Source organism: Symphalangus syndactylus, chromosome X (genome assembly GCF_028878055.3).
Source record: "Symphalangus syndactylus isolate Jambi chromosome X, NHGRI_mSymSyn1-v2.1_pri, whole genome shotgun sequence".
NCBI lineage: Eukaryota > Metazoa > Chordata > Mammalia > Primates > Hylobatidae > Symphalangus > Symphalangus syndactylus.
This window is the reverse complement of record NC_072447.2, coordinates 148,421,634-148,436,636: the sequence shown is the minus strand read 5'-3', so window position 1 is coordinate 148,436,636 and position 15,003 is coordinate 148,421,634. Positions and strand designations below refer to the sequence as shown.

Here is a 15,003-nt window from a genome sequence, read left to right as displayed (position 1 = left end):
ATTTTATCTTATTTTGGTGTTTTTTTTTCCTTTTTAGCTGTGTAATTCTAAAGAGATGTTAGACTAAGCTAGGCTATTTATTATATGTCAGTTTTATAACTTACTGCACAGAATCACCTTTAAAAACTTAACTTCCTGCATTGCATTACTGTCTCCACTGTTAATCTGGGTGATTGCCATTCAGGTAAGACTCTCCCTTATTAGCACTAAGCTCCTTGCCAGGGTGAGAGTGAGTAGTAGGGGGTGGCGTGGAGGGTGAAGAGGGTGTTGTGAGGAGGGTAGAGACCCTGTCCACTGTATGTCTCAGGACACAGCCTAGAGCCAGGCACCCAGGAAATAAGCACTCAATAACTACTGAATGAACAAATGAATGAAGAAATGAATGGACTGGGAGAATTGTCTGGACGGCTTTCTTCGCCCTAGCATCCAACCCAGTATATTTCTGGAATATGTAGAATCAAAATGAATTTTCAGAGTCTGAAAAATCACAGAACCTCTTTCTTATTCCTTAAATGCTTTTTGTAAAATTCATAAATTATTAAGCCCTTCATGACTTGGAGACATTAAGAAAAATTAAGTCACATTAGAGGTCAGAGGAAATTGAAGGGTCATTTCCTTACTCACCAGCTGCTGGAGAGAACTAAGAAGGCACGCAGGTTGACCATAGTCCAGAACCAAATTAGGCTCTTAGCAATTGTGTTCAGACTGAGAAGTGGTATTTTTGAGTGTTTCAATAAAAACTTAGCCACAGGTATATTCGGAAATAGTGAAAGCAACTAATTAACAGCTAAAATAGAAGGGAATTACCATTTGTCATTTGTAGGGCCAGACATACAGATATGTTCCTGGCAGGGCCCTGGGAGACCGCATTCTGTAGGCTGGAACCATTTTGCTGTGCTGATGCTCATAACCTCTTAAAGCTGCATGTGAAATAAAAGTGAAATAGCAATATCCAGCTGTGGAAGATAAAAATAAAAATCCTGAAATAAAATATGGTCAAAAATGCTTGAGCAGGTAAAGCAAAACAGAATATAGTCAGTGGGGATGCTAGTGAGTTAATAAAACTTAAAGTGTTTATGATTGCATTAGAAGATAAAGGTTCAAAGTATATGATGTATGATGATTTTAAATAAAATAGTCTGGAATACATTCAAATAATTTCATTTAAAAATCTGCAAATAAAGTATAAATCTAACAAGCAAGAGGATATGGAATTAAACCATAATTATTAGGCAAAAGAGTTTATAAATTTGAGTTCTTTCAGTAGGCGTCTTTAAAATCCTGTAAGGAAATTAATATTAAGGTATCGTCTGTCTTTAAACTTAATGAGTTAATATTTTTTCTATGGACAATGGCATTTTACAGGAGTATCTTTACTTTCAGAAAAATAAAAATGAACACTGAAGTGGAATCACTGCATCAAGAGCTCTAGTCATATAATTTAAGCCTGAAAACGATCTTAACAGAATATATATGCAAATTTGCCTTCACAATCACTTCCCAAAATACCTACCTCTGTATTCTGTATTTATCATTGCCTCAAATGAGAGCAGTCAGAAAAGGATTTTTGAGACTCTTTTATGTATAAATACTTCACTCAAAGATGAAGTGGTTTCCAGGAGTCTTCTCCACATTCAACTAGCATAATATCCTAGCTCCTCTTCTGTGAAATGTAAAATATCTGTACATTAACTTTCTTGAAGATCATTTCAGCCCACCATTTTCAACTTCCTTCTAATGGATCGAAATAGGAATGATCACCTCTAATCAAAGAATGAGCATGTCAGTTTGCCACTGTAGATATTCAGAGATTTTATGTTGTTAAAGATATTTTTTTCTTCAATGCCCTTTACGTTATTATATATACACAATTACCTTCTATTGTTTTTACAAACAACTATTTTACACCAGTAATCATTAATCCAAATAATTTGGATTTAAGGAATTTCTAATTGAAAGCCTATCACATGAATTGTTTATAGTGACAGACAATATACTATGGGTAATTTTAAAGCTTTAAAAGTAAGTTATCAGTATCCACTTCAATCTCCACATGATGATAAAGGATTATTATGTGCAGTAACCTATTTATGAAAAGGAAACAGTGTGCTTCTTTCAGACGCCATCGCTTGCTTTAATAAGGAATTGAAAAGCTGAACTACTTTATATGCAGATCACCATCCCAGTTGCATAAGGATTTACAATAGACAAAACAAAACGATTTTTTGTTGTAAAGAAGGGCTGTTTGTTTAAATCACACAATCATGTTTGCATCTGAAATTATTTACAGTCTAATAAGGCTTCATAAATGTTATATAGACTTGGCTAATTAAAATCATTTTAATGCTAACACCAAAATGAAAGCCTTGCTCAAGCTGACAAGGAAAACCTCAAGTAACACAAGCCTAAAGAAGGCAGAAGGAAAAAGACGCTTAATGTCTTGGTTTAGGTAACTATTAATCGATTTGGAGACGCAAATAGTACTTGATTTGATAGCACCCCATTAATGCTTCAATTAAACTCAAGAGGAAAATGCTGTTTTGTCAGAAAGTGTTAAACTTGAGAAGGATTATGAGTCTAACCCGTGATCTAAAATAAATACAGAGTAATGTATATATTTTTATCTCTGCTACCTTGAATTTTGCAGAGAACTTACTTGGGAAGTTTTAATCTCACCCGTGAAGTCTTCCTTCAAGGTCTTTAATGGCTCATATGTCTTTGTTAAATGAGGTGTGTGGCGGCCTCTACTGGTGTGTGTTTATAGAAAATGTTTCAATAGGCAGAAAAAATATTAATTTCAATTAAAAAGTTAGAAATACAGACTTTTTAATTTAAATATATAAAAATATCTAATTCAATGCAGAAAAATATATTACTAGCTGTGTCATGTTCTTTTAATTAGGAAAATAATCTAAAACACTCACCATGTTAGTGTAAAATAATGATTTACGGAAGGGCATTAATTGCTCAATTCACTCTGATATTGGGTTAAATATATTTTATTAATGAATTATTAATCCTGACTGAGGTGGCTTATTACCTCTAGTCCACTGTTAAATCCCCTTAGTTGGCTTAAATAAAATCACTTAAACCCAGAGGAAAGGAAATATTTTATAGTTAAGCCTACAAAGTCCTAGAACTAGAATCATTTGATGACAGGCTGGTTTCTATAACTCAAGCAAACTGTACGTTGACTTAATACAGCTGACACATCAATCTATTTTACAGTGTTTTCAATTTCAAAAATACAACACATTAAAATATTTTCAATTTATCAAAGCTAAAAGCAACATTTAAGTAATGTACTTAAAGTGCGAAGGCACTTTAACACAAAGTAGTGATACCCAGTGGCTATACTCGGTAACTGACGATGGAAATACCATATATCATTATTTACAAAAGAAGTTGTAGTCACAAAAGATCTTTGGAGATCTTCTACAAAATACACTAAATATCCATTTTCATTTGAAAAGTTTGCCTATTCTTTCTTCAGTCACTATAATCTCCTCTTCCCACTCCCACACTGAAAAACAAAGAAGAAAAAAGAAACAAAACCATAAACAAAATATACGAAGAAATGCATTGTAGAAACATTCATGTCCACTGATGGTTCCTAAGAAGAGAAGGGAAAAAGAAAAAAAAAAAAAAAAAAAAAAAAAAGGAGGGGAGGAGAGCGAGAGAGAAATAATTTAAAGGAAAATTAAAGGAAAACTTGCAAAAGCAAAATCATGACTTCATCCTATCTCCCAAACATTTTCAAAGTCCCCCATTAACACTGGGAAAGGGAGAACAAAAACAAACACAAAAGCTAATGTCCTTGTTTCCAACAGTTCGAAGCAGCATCCTCTGATGCCTTAGGGTTGTAAATGATTTCCCTTCACAGCTGACTGATTGCAGTTTGTTTTTCCAGAACTTCGAGGTAGTCCGGTTCTGACTGCGGCTTAGCTTGCAGTAAAGGGTGGTTGGGTTTTGACTGCCCCACAAAGCATTTCCTGGGAGTCCCATATAAAACGGTTTTATTGATTCTGTCTTGGTTTTGGCGTCGAGATTCATAGGAAGGGGCAAACTGCCTTTTAGGTAAGGTACAAAAGTTATAGTGGACTAGGCCTGCGCTGGGAAGTTCCTTGACTCGCTCAGCGATATTTTGATACAGCAGCTCAGGCTCTCTTGGTGTGGCCTGCTTTTCTAGCAGCTCAGTGGCACTTATTGTGTAAGCAGGTGTGGCTGGCTCTTCTTTTTTCTCCTCCAGGTTGCTATAGCTGAACTCTTGCAGGTTTCGGTAGTAGGCTACTGGGTCTCCTTCCTTCTGCATGTAGATGGGGTTTTGGCACATCTGACCCACAGGCGGGGGGATGTAGTTGTAGACATGGCCGTCTGTTTTATCGTGAGTCTCAGTGTTGTAAGAGCCATACTGTAATTGAAAGGAGCTTACGTCTAAGTTGTTGGTATTCCTGGGAACGCTCGGCACTCCCTTTCGGCGTTTCAAGACAAAGACGAATAAACCGGCCCCAAAACAGACAGATAAGATGAAAACAACAAGCAATCCCAGAATTAAGACAGACAGTGGAACTTCAGTGTGTAGTTCAGGATAGGAACTAGGAGACACACTAAGCGACCGAGGTGTGTCTGTATTGTGATTCATTGACAAGATGGTTCCGTCTGACAAGTTTGGGCTGTCTGGACAGATAGCCTCCCTCCCCAGAAATTTTAGTATCTCCCCTGCATGCTTAGCAGGAGATTCGCAAGTCACCTCATTAATGATGACAGGGGAATTGGCATGTTCTGTCCAGTCTTTCAGCCCCATGATGTCACAGGTACAGTCCCAGGGGTTCTCTTGCAGATCTATCTGGATGAAAGCCGGGAGCTGATCCAGAACCCCTTTCACGGGCAGGTGAGAAAAATGGTTGTTTCTCAGATTCAGCCTGGTTAGGGCCGTCCCCCCAAATATATTATCAGGTAAGGACCGAAGAAGGTTGTTGTTCAGAAACAGTAGCTGTAGGTTAATCAAAGCATCAAAGGTCAGAGGCTTAATTTCCTTAATGACATTATACTCTAAATAGAGATATTGCAAGCTCTGCAGTCCGTCAAACATAGAAGGGTACAGCACTTCAAGGTAATTGCCATTCAGATAAAGTCTGCGTAAACTGGTCAGGTTTGTAAAGGCACCTTCCTGAATGACTGCAATCCTGTTGTTTCCTAAGTGCAGTAAGTCCAAAGAACTGTATTCTAAGAGGTCATTCTTATATACAGTTTGAAGATAGTTCCCTGTTAGGTAGAGTTTCTTTGGACTGGTCGGTTTGGGCTGCAGGTCAGAGATATTAGTGAACTTCCTTTCTTGGCAGTTTACATTCAGACCATTGTCTGAGCTCTGAGAGGTGCAGACACAGCTGCTGGGACAGGTGAGAGGCACAGGAGACTTGGTCTGGTACACCATGATGGGTCCAAAACTTTGCCTGTCCTTTGACACAGTCACGCGGGGAGTTGGACGATTTCTCATTTTGGGCGGCCGGCTGGCTTTCGGAGCCCTGGTTGGGTTGAGAGCAGGATTCATTGTAGGTGACAGCCTTTGGACGTGGGAGTCAGCATGGCTGCCCCTCTGACTGGAATCACTGGCACTTTTTCTGGGACAGAGGTCTTGCCTGGTCAGCTGGGTCACGTCTTTCCCGTGCAGCCTAAAGGGAGTCTCACAGACGATCTCTCCCACAAAAACAGTTATGGTGTCCAGCCAAGCCTTGAGAGGAAGTAAGTCACAAGTGCAATTCCATGGGTTTTCCTCCAGCTGAATCTCCATGATCCCTCCAATATGTTCAAGGACGCCAGCAAAAGGCATTACTTTTAGCCTATTCCCCCTGAGGTCTAAGTGGGTCAGCAGGACAAAGCGGAACACATTGCTGGGCAGTGAAAGCAGAAGGTTGTCATTCAGGATGAGCACTTTGAGCTTGTTAAGTTTGCTGAATGCCCCAGCCTCGATGGCACTGATGTAATTGTAGTCGGCCTGGAGATACTCCAGGCTCTCCAGGCCCAGGAAGGTGTCCTCCCTCAATATCTCAAGCTTGTTGTTGTTGAGGTGCAGTCTTTTGAGAGTTTTCAGGCCACTGAATGCCCCCGTTCGGATCTCCTGTAACCCGTTGTTACCTAGGTGAAGAGTCACTGCGTTGGAGTAATTGACAAATTCGTTTGGATACAGTCTTGTCAAGAGGTTTCCATTGAGAAAAAGCTGATAGATTCGATACTGGGGGGGCTGGAGCAGGCTAACTGTTGTAAATCCTTTGTTCTCACAGTTAATATTCAGTACGTTTTCCTTTTCTTCGCACAGACAGCGGATCTTGCAAATGTCTTTGGCAGTTTTGCGACTCTCCGTCTGTAAGATTCCGGCCACGGTTAACACACTGAGGAACCAAACGCCGCTCAGCATCTTTAGGCACCTTCGGTGTCAACTCAGGTACCTACAGGCAAACCTTAGGTGGGGGCAGGGGAAGAAGCGGGTGCAGGGAGGAAAGAAACAAGGAAGCCCGATTAAAAATGGTAAAGCAAGGAGGCGGAGTGGGAGCGAGGGAGAATGAGGGGGTTAGCAACACGGCAGAATGAAATCATTGCCTTTTTCAAAGCGGTTTCTTTTCTCCGCTCCCTATTCCCCCACCCCGAGGCCACCCACACACGCGCCCCGGGAACACACTTGCTTGCACCTGATTTCCCGGGGGGTCGCAGCCAGCCGCCAAGTCATTAGTAACCGAGTTGTCCTACTAAATCCTGCCCATCTCCTCCTCCCCTGGGGTGTCTCGAAGAGATCTCGGGCAGCTCGCTCGTCTTGAGCTCCCAGCAGAAATCGCAATCGCTTTAGGAAAAAAAAAAAAAAAAAAAAAGCGCAAAAAGGGGGTGGGAAAATCAGGAATCAGGGGGCTGGCGGCAGGTATAGAGGAGAGAGAGAGATGGCAAAGACAGCGCGAGGTGGGGGTTACTCACACATCAGGAGAAGACTGAACCCCTCTCCTCTGCAGTCCACCAGGAGTTTAGCATCCTCAGGAAGTGGGAGAACAAGGTAAAATAAGACGCTGCTTCCAGGGGGGATGCCCTGCTTTTTGTTGGTTGATTTAATTTGACTGGAGGTGCGCAGAAATTAAAAATCCGACAGGAGGCAGGAGCGGAAGAGAAGAGTTGGAGCGGAGGGAAGCCGAGCTGCCAGGGAGGGACTGGGGTGCGATTCTGTAGGGAGGTCGGAGAGCCGGCTGGCCCGGTCGGCGGGCGAAGGCGACGATGGAGCCTGGGCGCGCGTTTCCAATTCGGTGGCGGTGGCAGCAGTGCGTCTAGCAGTTTGAATCTGAGAGGCTTTGCAGGCTCCCCGGGACAGGACTAGGGTGACGTCACGGGGGAGGGGGCAGGCAGAGGATCCAGGGCGCGCGGTGGGGGAGGGTTGGGCAGATGCTTCCCTTCCTTGCAAGTGGCTTTGCAAAGCTCAATTCCCGGCTGCATCAGTTGATTCTGAACTACTCCACCTCCAACCTGGCTGGCGGCAGGAGAAGCTCCTGCAGAGGGGTTTCTCAAGGAGGAGCCCTGCTAATGGGCTGGCACCTCCTTGGGCCCCTCTATGTGTTCTCTTTCACTCCTCCCTCTTTCTCTCATCTACACAATGCCTATGGAGGGCAGGGGTGGGGCTGGGGGGTTCTTCTCCCAGATTCCCAAGCAAGGGAGAAGTGTGTGTGAGAGAGAGAGAGAGTGTGTGTGTGTATGTGGTGTGCCTCTTTGCTACAGGACTGGTGCCCCACTTGCCAGCTCCTAGCTCAGATGCTCTCTGTGCAGAGAGTGGGGTGTGTGTGCATGCACCAATGTGTCTGTGTAGGAGGGTGAGGAGTTCTCTTAGGGGATTTATACTTTACATACAGAGCCCTGATTCAGTGCTAAGAGAATTCCTTTCTGGGTGGTGACCCACCAGACAGATATTTGTCTGGACTCTGAAAGTCAGCTCAGTGTTAGCTTATAAACTGAGAAAAACAAAAACAAAACGCTTTTCTCCCTGAGGTTTATACTTAGCCAGATAATGAGGTTTAAACGTGCACTTCTTGCCTGGAGGAAGGAGAAAAGAAGTGGGTGTCAGAAAAAGCACTGCCAGGCTGAGCCTCAGCTGGGAGTGGGAGCCAAAGGAAGGGTGGTTGAGCCCTCCAGGCTGCAGGGGCAGGGGAGCTAGGAGAAAAGAGGAAGCTGGTGCAGGAAGACTGGCTCCTGAGAAAGAGAGGAGATGTAAAAGGAATCCTGGCCTAAGACCGAGCTTACCTGGGTTCTGATCTGGCTCTGTTGCTAGATGTGCCACTAGCTTCTGGATCTTCCTGTCTCCATCTGCAAAAGGCACGTAGGTAGACTGTATGGGCCCTCCCAGCTCTGATATCCAATGCGGGTTTAAATAGCCTTTCCAGAGCATTGCTAATGGCCAAGTGTTGGATTTTTGCCTTCATTATCTGTTTTCTCCTTAATTATCTTACAGCTCCTTGGACCCAAGAGTCTTCCATTGTGGCATCAATTTGCAAGGGGTAAATAATGTCTGCTGTTGCCTGGGAAGGCCTTGGTTGCCTCTGGTGGGAAGGGGGAGATGGGTCAGGAAAAGGAGGGAATCAAATAACCAGGGAAAAGGAATTGACCACATGATGTGCCTGTCCCACAAAACACTTCAGCTTGCCTTCCCGGAGTCCCACTGCCTGGCCAAATGTAGAACAGATAAACACACAGATATAACCAACCACTTGAGAACAGAACGACCCCTGCTTCTCCCCTTCTCCTTCCTTGTTAAGCCTAGGTCCTAGGTCCTAGGGTTGTTCCCTTTATGCAAGCTCCTTTCTCTTCAGGAAGGGCGGGGGTAGTTGATAAACTTAGGCACTACGGCAACCTGTAGCTGGTGATCTGTGCATTATTTTCTTGAGCTTTCTCCCTTTCTCCTTCTTCTTCTTCTAAGAGCCTTGGACCAGGCATCAGGAGCCCCCTACCCTCTAATGCTTGCTTGGCGTTTAGCAAAATACTTTCCTTCTGGAGACTCAAATTTTCCTTCTCCATAGAGAAGGGCAAACTTGAGATGAGTTCTGAGGCAGAGGGACAGCCCTGCGGATGGCCTCCCACTCTGTATTGCAATTGCATCATTAGATGGAAGCAGCCTGATGCAGTGGGAGCACAATTAAGCTCCCTTTCCTAGCAAAGGAGGCATTTGTTTCTATGTATTTCGAAAGGTTAAAAGCACATAGTTCCTAGAGCAATAAGATTTATTCATTCAGTCATTCATTCAACAAACATGTATTATGTCAATATTTAACTGAAGTAAAGACGTGAGAGCCGAACAGGACCTTAGAAGTCAGGTTCATTTTACAGATGAGGTCATTTCTCAACCAGGGAAAGTGCTGACTTACTCAAGAAACTACAATTAGAAACCAAACCCAGGGATTATGATTCCCAGTCCATCATCTTTCCAAAAAGCACACTACTGCTTAATATGAATTAAAAATCTACTTTAACTTAAATAGTGGTGGTAGTGTTTTACCTAAAGGTATCCTTTTTATTCAAAAAAAAATGTATTTGAAAGCGAAACATCAAATACTAGTTTCAGTTCTCAGATACAGTAATTTCCTTCAAGACATTGATGATGCTTTCAATATTCCTTGAGGACAGATTATTTTTGCTAAAAATTTCAGAGAGAGGAAAGAGATTCAGAGAGAAAGGTGGAGGTGGTTGGGGGCTCATGAGATTCTTGAGACCTACAGAAGCAAGGAAATTCACGGGTAATCTAACTGTGGGAAGCGACACTCGGACCCTGAGGGGGTCTTCGTTCCTGCCTATCCCTGAGAGTCCACAGCTGCTTTCCAAAACGTAGTTACTAGGAACAAATCAGCCTGAAACGCGAAAACCACTTTAAGTAAGTTTCATTTGGCCCCGTGTCTTCTGAAGAACTGCCGCAGCACCCCGCGAGGGAGAACGGGCTTTTAAGGCTGTAGAAAGGTTCAGGGTGAACTGGGACCCCAAGGGAGGCAAAGGCGGTCACTAAAATAAGGAAAACGCTCCCTCTCCTTGCTGAGGCAAAGGAGGCTTAAAGAAGAACTCCGTCGCCTGTCTCACTCCCATCTAACCGAGTAGAGCCTGGCTCAGGTCTCCAAGCCTTCCACAGGACACGGTGGGTGTCAGCGGGCTTACAGCCCACCTCTGTCCCGGCCGCCCATCAGGCCACGAGGGAGCTAAGAGGAGTCCGGGAGGCCAGAGAGGGGGCACTGCTTGCCCGCAGCCTCTTCTTCTAAACACCCGCCGCCCGCAAGCCGGGTCGAATCCCATTTCCGAAGGGCGCTTCAGGGAGACCAGCTGTCTCCGAGCGTCCCCGATCGCCGGTAACTGGGCACCGGCCGCCAGCGCAGCCCTACCTTCCCTGCCCCTACCTGCTAGACGCCTGGTGCGGTGCCCGGCATGCGGCCCCACAGACGCGACGGCCACTCGGGCTGCCCTCGCCTTGAGGCTTGGGCACTGCAGGCCGACCGGAGGCTTCTAGCTCGCGCTGGGTGCGTGGGCTCTCCCTGGCCGCCTGTGCCACCCCGCTGCGCGACGCGCGGAGCCCGACCACGCCCGCGCGGACGGTCCCGGGGTGAGGAATCTCTAGTGGGGATTGAGGGTAGAGGGTGGCCGCCAGCAAGCTGCCCTCCGCGGATGGCGCCCAGCCTCCCCACGCTGGTGCCCCTCGCAAGGAGAGGTGGCCGTGGCCGGGAAAGGCAACGGACTGAGGAAAGCCGGCTCACTGGCCGCGTCGCCACCGCGTCCCTGAGTGCTCAGAACTTACCGAGCGAGCGCGCTGCCCAGATCTTTTCCCGGAGGCGCCCGCAGCATCTGCGACTCGGGGAGGCCAAGGAGCCGGCACCGCTTCGGACTGGCGCAGCCCAGGAGCCAGAGCACCGCGGGGAGCGCGGGCGGCGCCCCCAGGGCAGGCAGATCCCCACCGAGCAGCTAGCCAACGGGCAACGCTTCTTGCAGGAAGGAGGGAGGGAGGCGAGAGGGAGGAGGGAAGTAAAGCGGGAGGGAGGAGAGGGGAAGGAAGGGAGGGAGGAGGGAGGGGGGAGGGAGGGATCGCGTCCCCTCTCCCTCACTTATCAATCACCCCACAGATCAAATATCCGGGCTGTGCACCCAGGACGGGGATGTAAGAGCCCACAAAGGAGCCGCTGCTCCATTTCTCCGACAAGCGCTGCGGAGCACTGCTCACGCCTCTCGGTCCCTCTTGCCTGGAACTCTGCCCCGCCCTTGCGGCGTCCACCCTGGGCTGCAGCTCGGGCTGGGTCAAGTGAAACAAGAATGGCACACGGTCGGCACCATGTCCAAGGGGAGACTAAGACCACTGGGTGGAAGTTAACGACAAGTGAAAGAGCAGTCAGCCGTCCGAGCTGGACACCCTCCGGGACAGCTGCCTCCCCTAACTAGTAAGCGCCCAATCTTTGGGAGTTCGCAGGCAGATATTTAAGAACCTCCTACGAGGATCGTAAACAAGGACTTTCAACATGATATAGAGCTGAACTTGAGTTGTGCAAGTGTGTTAACAAAAGCAAGCCCTTAGCAGCGTTCCAGTGCCCATTTTGATTCCCTTTATTCTTCACGACGACGTTGCCTAGATCTTCTAGAACGTTATTTTTGCCATCCTCCCCTCCCTTTTCTCCTTTCTTCTTCCTCTTATTAGTAGTCCAGGTGGTTGTGATTCTATTAAAGGAAGGCGCTCTGTGAAAAGAGTCGATGTAGTTCAAGAGGGAGGTGCGCTTTTTGCCAAGAGCATCGCGTTTCCCCTCAAGACTTGCTTTCTCTAGGGCCTCTCCTCTACTCTTCCAGAGTATTCGAGATAAAGTTGCAGTTTGATAAATTTATGCCAGGAGTAGGGAGTTCATGTGATGACACTAAGACATTTTCCCCTCCATCCTGTAGGAGAACGTCATTAATTCAAGTCGTTGCCACCCCCTATCCTTTTCATGCCCACTAGAGTCTGCAAAACCCCAAATCCTTCTGAATATCTAAAAGCGTGGTGGTGGAGAGCAGACGGGGAGGCGAGGAGAGAGGTGCAAAATTAGACCCAAAATTACCTCTCCAGCTAGTGGATCTGCATTGGAATTTGTCTGTTTTCATATTTCCCATACCTTTAAACTCCTTCTCACAGCACTGACAACCACCTTATTCTTGTCCTTCCCGTGGGAATCTTTTGTGCTTCTCCTGTCCTCTCTTCTTGGCTTTCTTTCATAATGGTTTTCTAAGGAGATTATGCTGGGCTTTTTAAAAAGAAAACTACTGGTAATCTTATATTATGAAGATGTACAGAGTTTGCCTTAATAATAGTCAAAAGAATTATATCTTTGGAGTTGTAAGGGTCATTACTGTTCCTTTTACTTCATTCTTGAGAAAGCCTTTTTGAAATGTTCCTACCATTCAGATAAGCAACTTCAGAATAACATAGTTCTCACATAAGCACGTGGGCAGTGTATGTACAGTTATATATTCAGAAGCATTGCTCTTCTTTTTACAATATCTGTATTAGCATAAACAGCCAATGTGCTGTTTGCTACAGACTAAAAGCAGTGGACTGAGCACATCATATTATTAACTAAGTGAGGTCAGTTAATACTGTTACTTCTGTTTTTACCGTATTTCTGACTGTGTCATCTTTTCATGTCGTTTTTAGCAGATGTTATAAACAACTGCAAAACACAGAGCTAAGAGGCCATTCCAATACAGAAATAATGAGAGAGTCATGCTGAAAAACTGAGACAGTTTACTAAGAGGGGTGATGTGTCTGTAGCCAAAGGGAACATACAAAACAAGCAATAACTTCTATACAGAGTAGAGGAGGAACATGGCATTAATGACGAAAAGTGATACTTTATTTAGATCCAGTAGTAACGTGTAATAGATGGCATGCATCAATTTTAATTAGCCTTGTAAGCAAGTCTAACCTGTTCACCAGCCTTTGAAAAGCATTTAGCAGCCTGCCTTTCCACATGGGACCACACTGATAGTAAGACACAATTAAAAAGAGCAGACTTTTCTTTTTGTCAGCATAAAATTTTCAAGTAGGTGGATAGCTGTGCTTTGAATGCACAGACACAAAAATTGATGAGCAATATAAAACTTTCTGAGAGGGTTTTGCATAGACAGTTACAATGGAGGAGAGTTTGAAGCCTGTGAAAAATTTAAATATGCCAATTTATTTGAAAGCTGCTTTATGCTGAATTTTCTAAAAGCTTCTGTGTTAGAGGAAAATTTCCAAATAGAATTGAATACTAAAGACACCATATTAATGTACTTCTGTTCATTAATATAAATCACGTTATTCTTTTTTATACTAGCACTGTAAATGTATCTTTATATCCATGTGCTGTTTTCTTTTTAAAAAACTTTTCTTTTAGGTTCCGGTGTACATGCGCCAGTTTGTTATATAGGTAAATTGCATGTGGTGGGGGTTTGATTTACTGTGAGCTATTTTCTATTGTGAAGTTCATGTTACTAAACAGCATAGAGATCCTGATTGGAAAACTAGTGGAAAAATAGAGAAATAAAACTAAATCTTGCCTGGGTTTTTATAATTTCATTCTAAGGTTAGAAGAAAACCAGAAATTTCACATGGGATGAATGAGACAAAAAGCGCGTATGTTTCCAGGGTGACGTAAAGGATGTCCTGTTACTGTGTAGCACGTAATTTACCTGAGAATGTTGTTTTTTCAACTTCTTCACACCTATCCAGAACTAGAAAGCTTTAAAACATATAAAAGAAGACAAAATAGAAACATCATGCAGAGTCAGTAATTCTAAGACAGATGTGCTGCATTTTCAGTGAACATTGTTTCTTTTCAACCAAAGGTTTCAAAGAAGAGTTCCACAGAACAAATTCCTAAATAAAGAAACGCAACAAAGAGGACATGCCCTTAATATTGGTAATTATAGTTTACAGGATATTGTAGACTTTTGTTCCTGATGTTATTGAAAACGTGGATATTTTAAAATTCAATTCAATTATTTGGATTATTTGGCAGGCATTTTGGCCTGACTGAAATAGTGCTGGGCCAAGACCCAGAGCAGTTTTTCTTTTAATCAAATACATATCCAAGCCCTTGGAGCCCAATGACCTGGGTTCAAATTCCACCCGTGCTACTTTCTCACAATGGGACGAAAACAGCATTACACCAATTTCGGTTCCCCATGTGTAAAACTGGCACGTGCTATGTGGAGTCAGTATGGATGGGATGTATACAGAACTCTTGAAAATTGAACGGTGGTACATGTACGTGCAAATCTTAAACTGAAAAATGTTTAAACTCACTTCTTAAAATCAATAAATTATAGAAAACATTTTATATCTGTTTTCTACGTTTCTCATGACAATCCTCAACAGGCCAGTATGATTAGCCGGACTTTACAAAAGAGGAAAGTGAGACTCAGAAAATTTAAGTAACTTACCCATACTCACATTCTTGGTGAAATGATTGATTTTAGTCATAAACCAGTGTCTTAATTTAAGTTGGATAATAGAATTAGCATTAGAAAAAATATTTATGATTCTAGTTGGAGCCATGTAATGTCAAACATTTAAAAGAACTTCAAAAAATTCCACCTTTTATTTTACAGATGTTTTCAAATAGTTACATATATGTATACATCAGGGCTCAACCTCAACACTATTGATATATTTGGCCAAATGATTATTTGTTGTGGGGGCTGCCCTATGCAATGTGGAAGGATTAGCAGCATCCCTGGCTTTTGTGTATGTGTGTGTAATGTACATATGTATATTATATATACATACATGTAATTATATTATATAAATCTAATATATAATATAATAATGTTATATATTATTTTATATATTATATATAAATATAATATAATAATGTTATATATTATTTTATATATTATATATAAATATAATATAATAATATATAATGAATATTATTCTATTGTAGTCGATTTTTAAAATGGATGGCTGTGGCCCACTGAACTGAACTCATGAGTGACTATAGA

The 15,003-nt window shown here is 43.5% G+C and overlaps 1 protein-coding gene across 8 annotated transcripts; it reads right to left on the bottom strand.

The window, feature by feature from the left end:
* Positions 1-2,983: 2,983 nt before the first annotated feature.
* On the bottom strand, positions 2,984-11,042 carry SLITRK2 (SLIT and NTRK like family member 2). Of its 8 annotated transcripts, XM_063634774.1 has the most exons (3): positions 10,796-11,042; positions 8,269-8,331; positions 2,984-8,061 (listed from the first exon to the last, which is right to left on the bottom strand). In XM_063634774.1, exon 3 carries the CDS (start codon positions 6,413-6,415, stop codon positions 3,878-3,880), a length of 2,538 nt encoding a protein of 845 aa, XP_063490844.1. In that variant the 5' UTR covers positions 6,416-8,061; positions 8,269-8,331; positions 10,796-11,042; the 3' UTR covers positions 2,984-3,877. The 8 variants fall into 8 exon arrangements, with proteins under 8 accessions (XP_063490844.1, XP_063490845.1, XP_063490847.1 ...); XM_063634775.1 differs by lacking the exon at positions 8,269-8,331; XM_063634777.1 differs by lacking the exon at positions 8,269-8,331 and having other exon boundaries at positions 2,984-6,835.
* Positions 11,043-15,003: the final 3,961 nt, after the last annotated feature.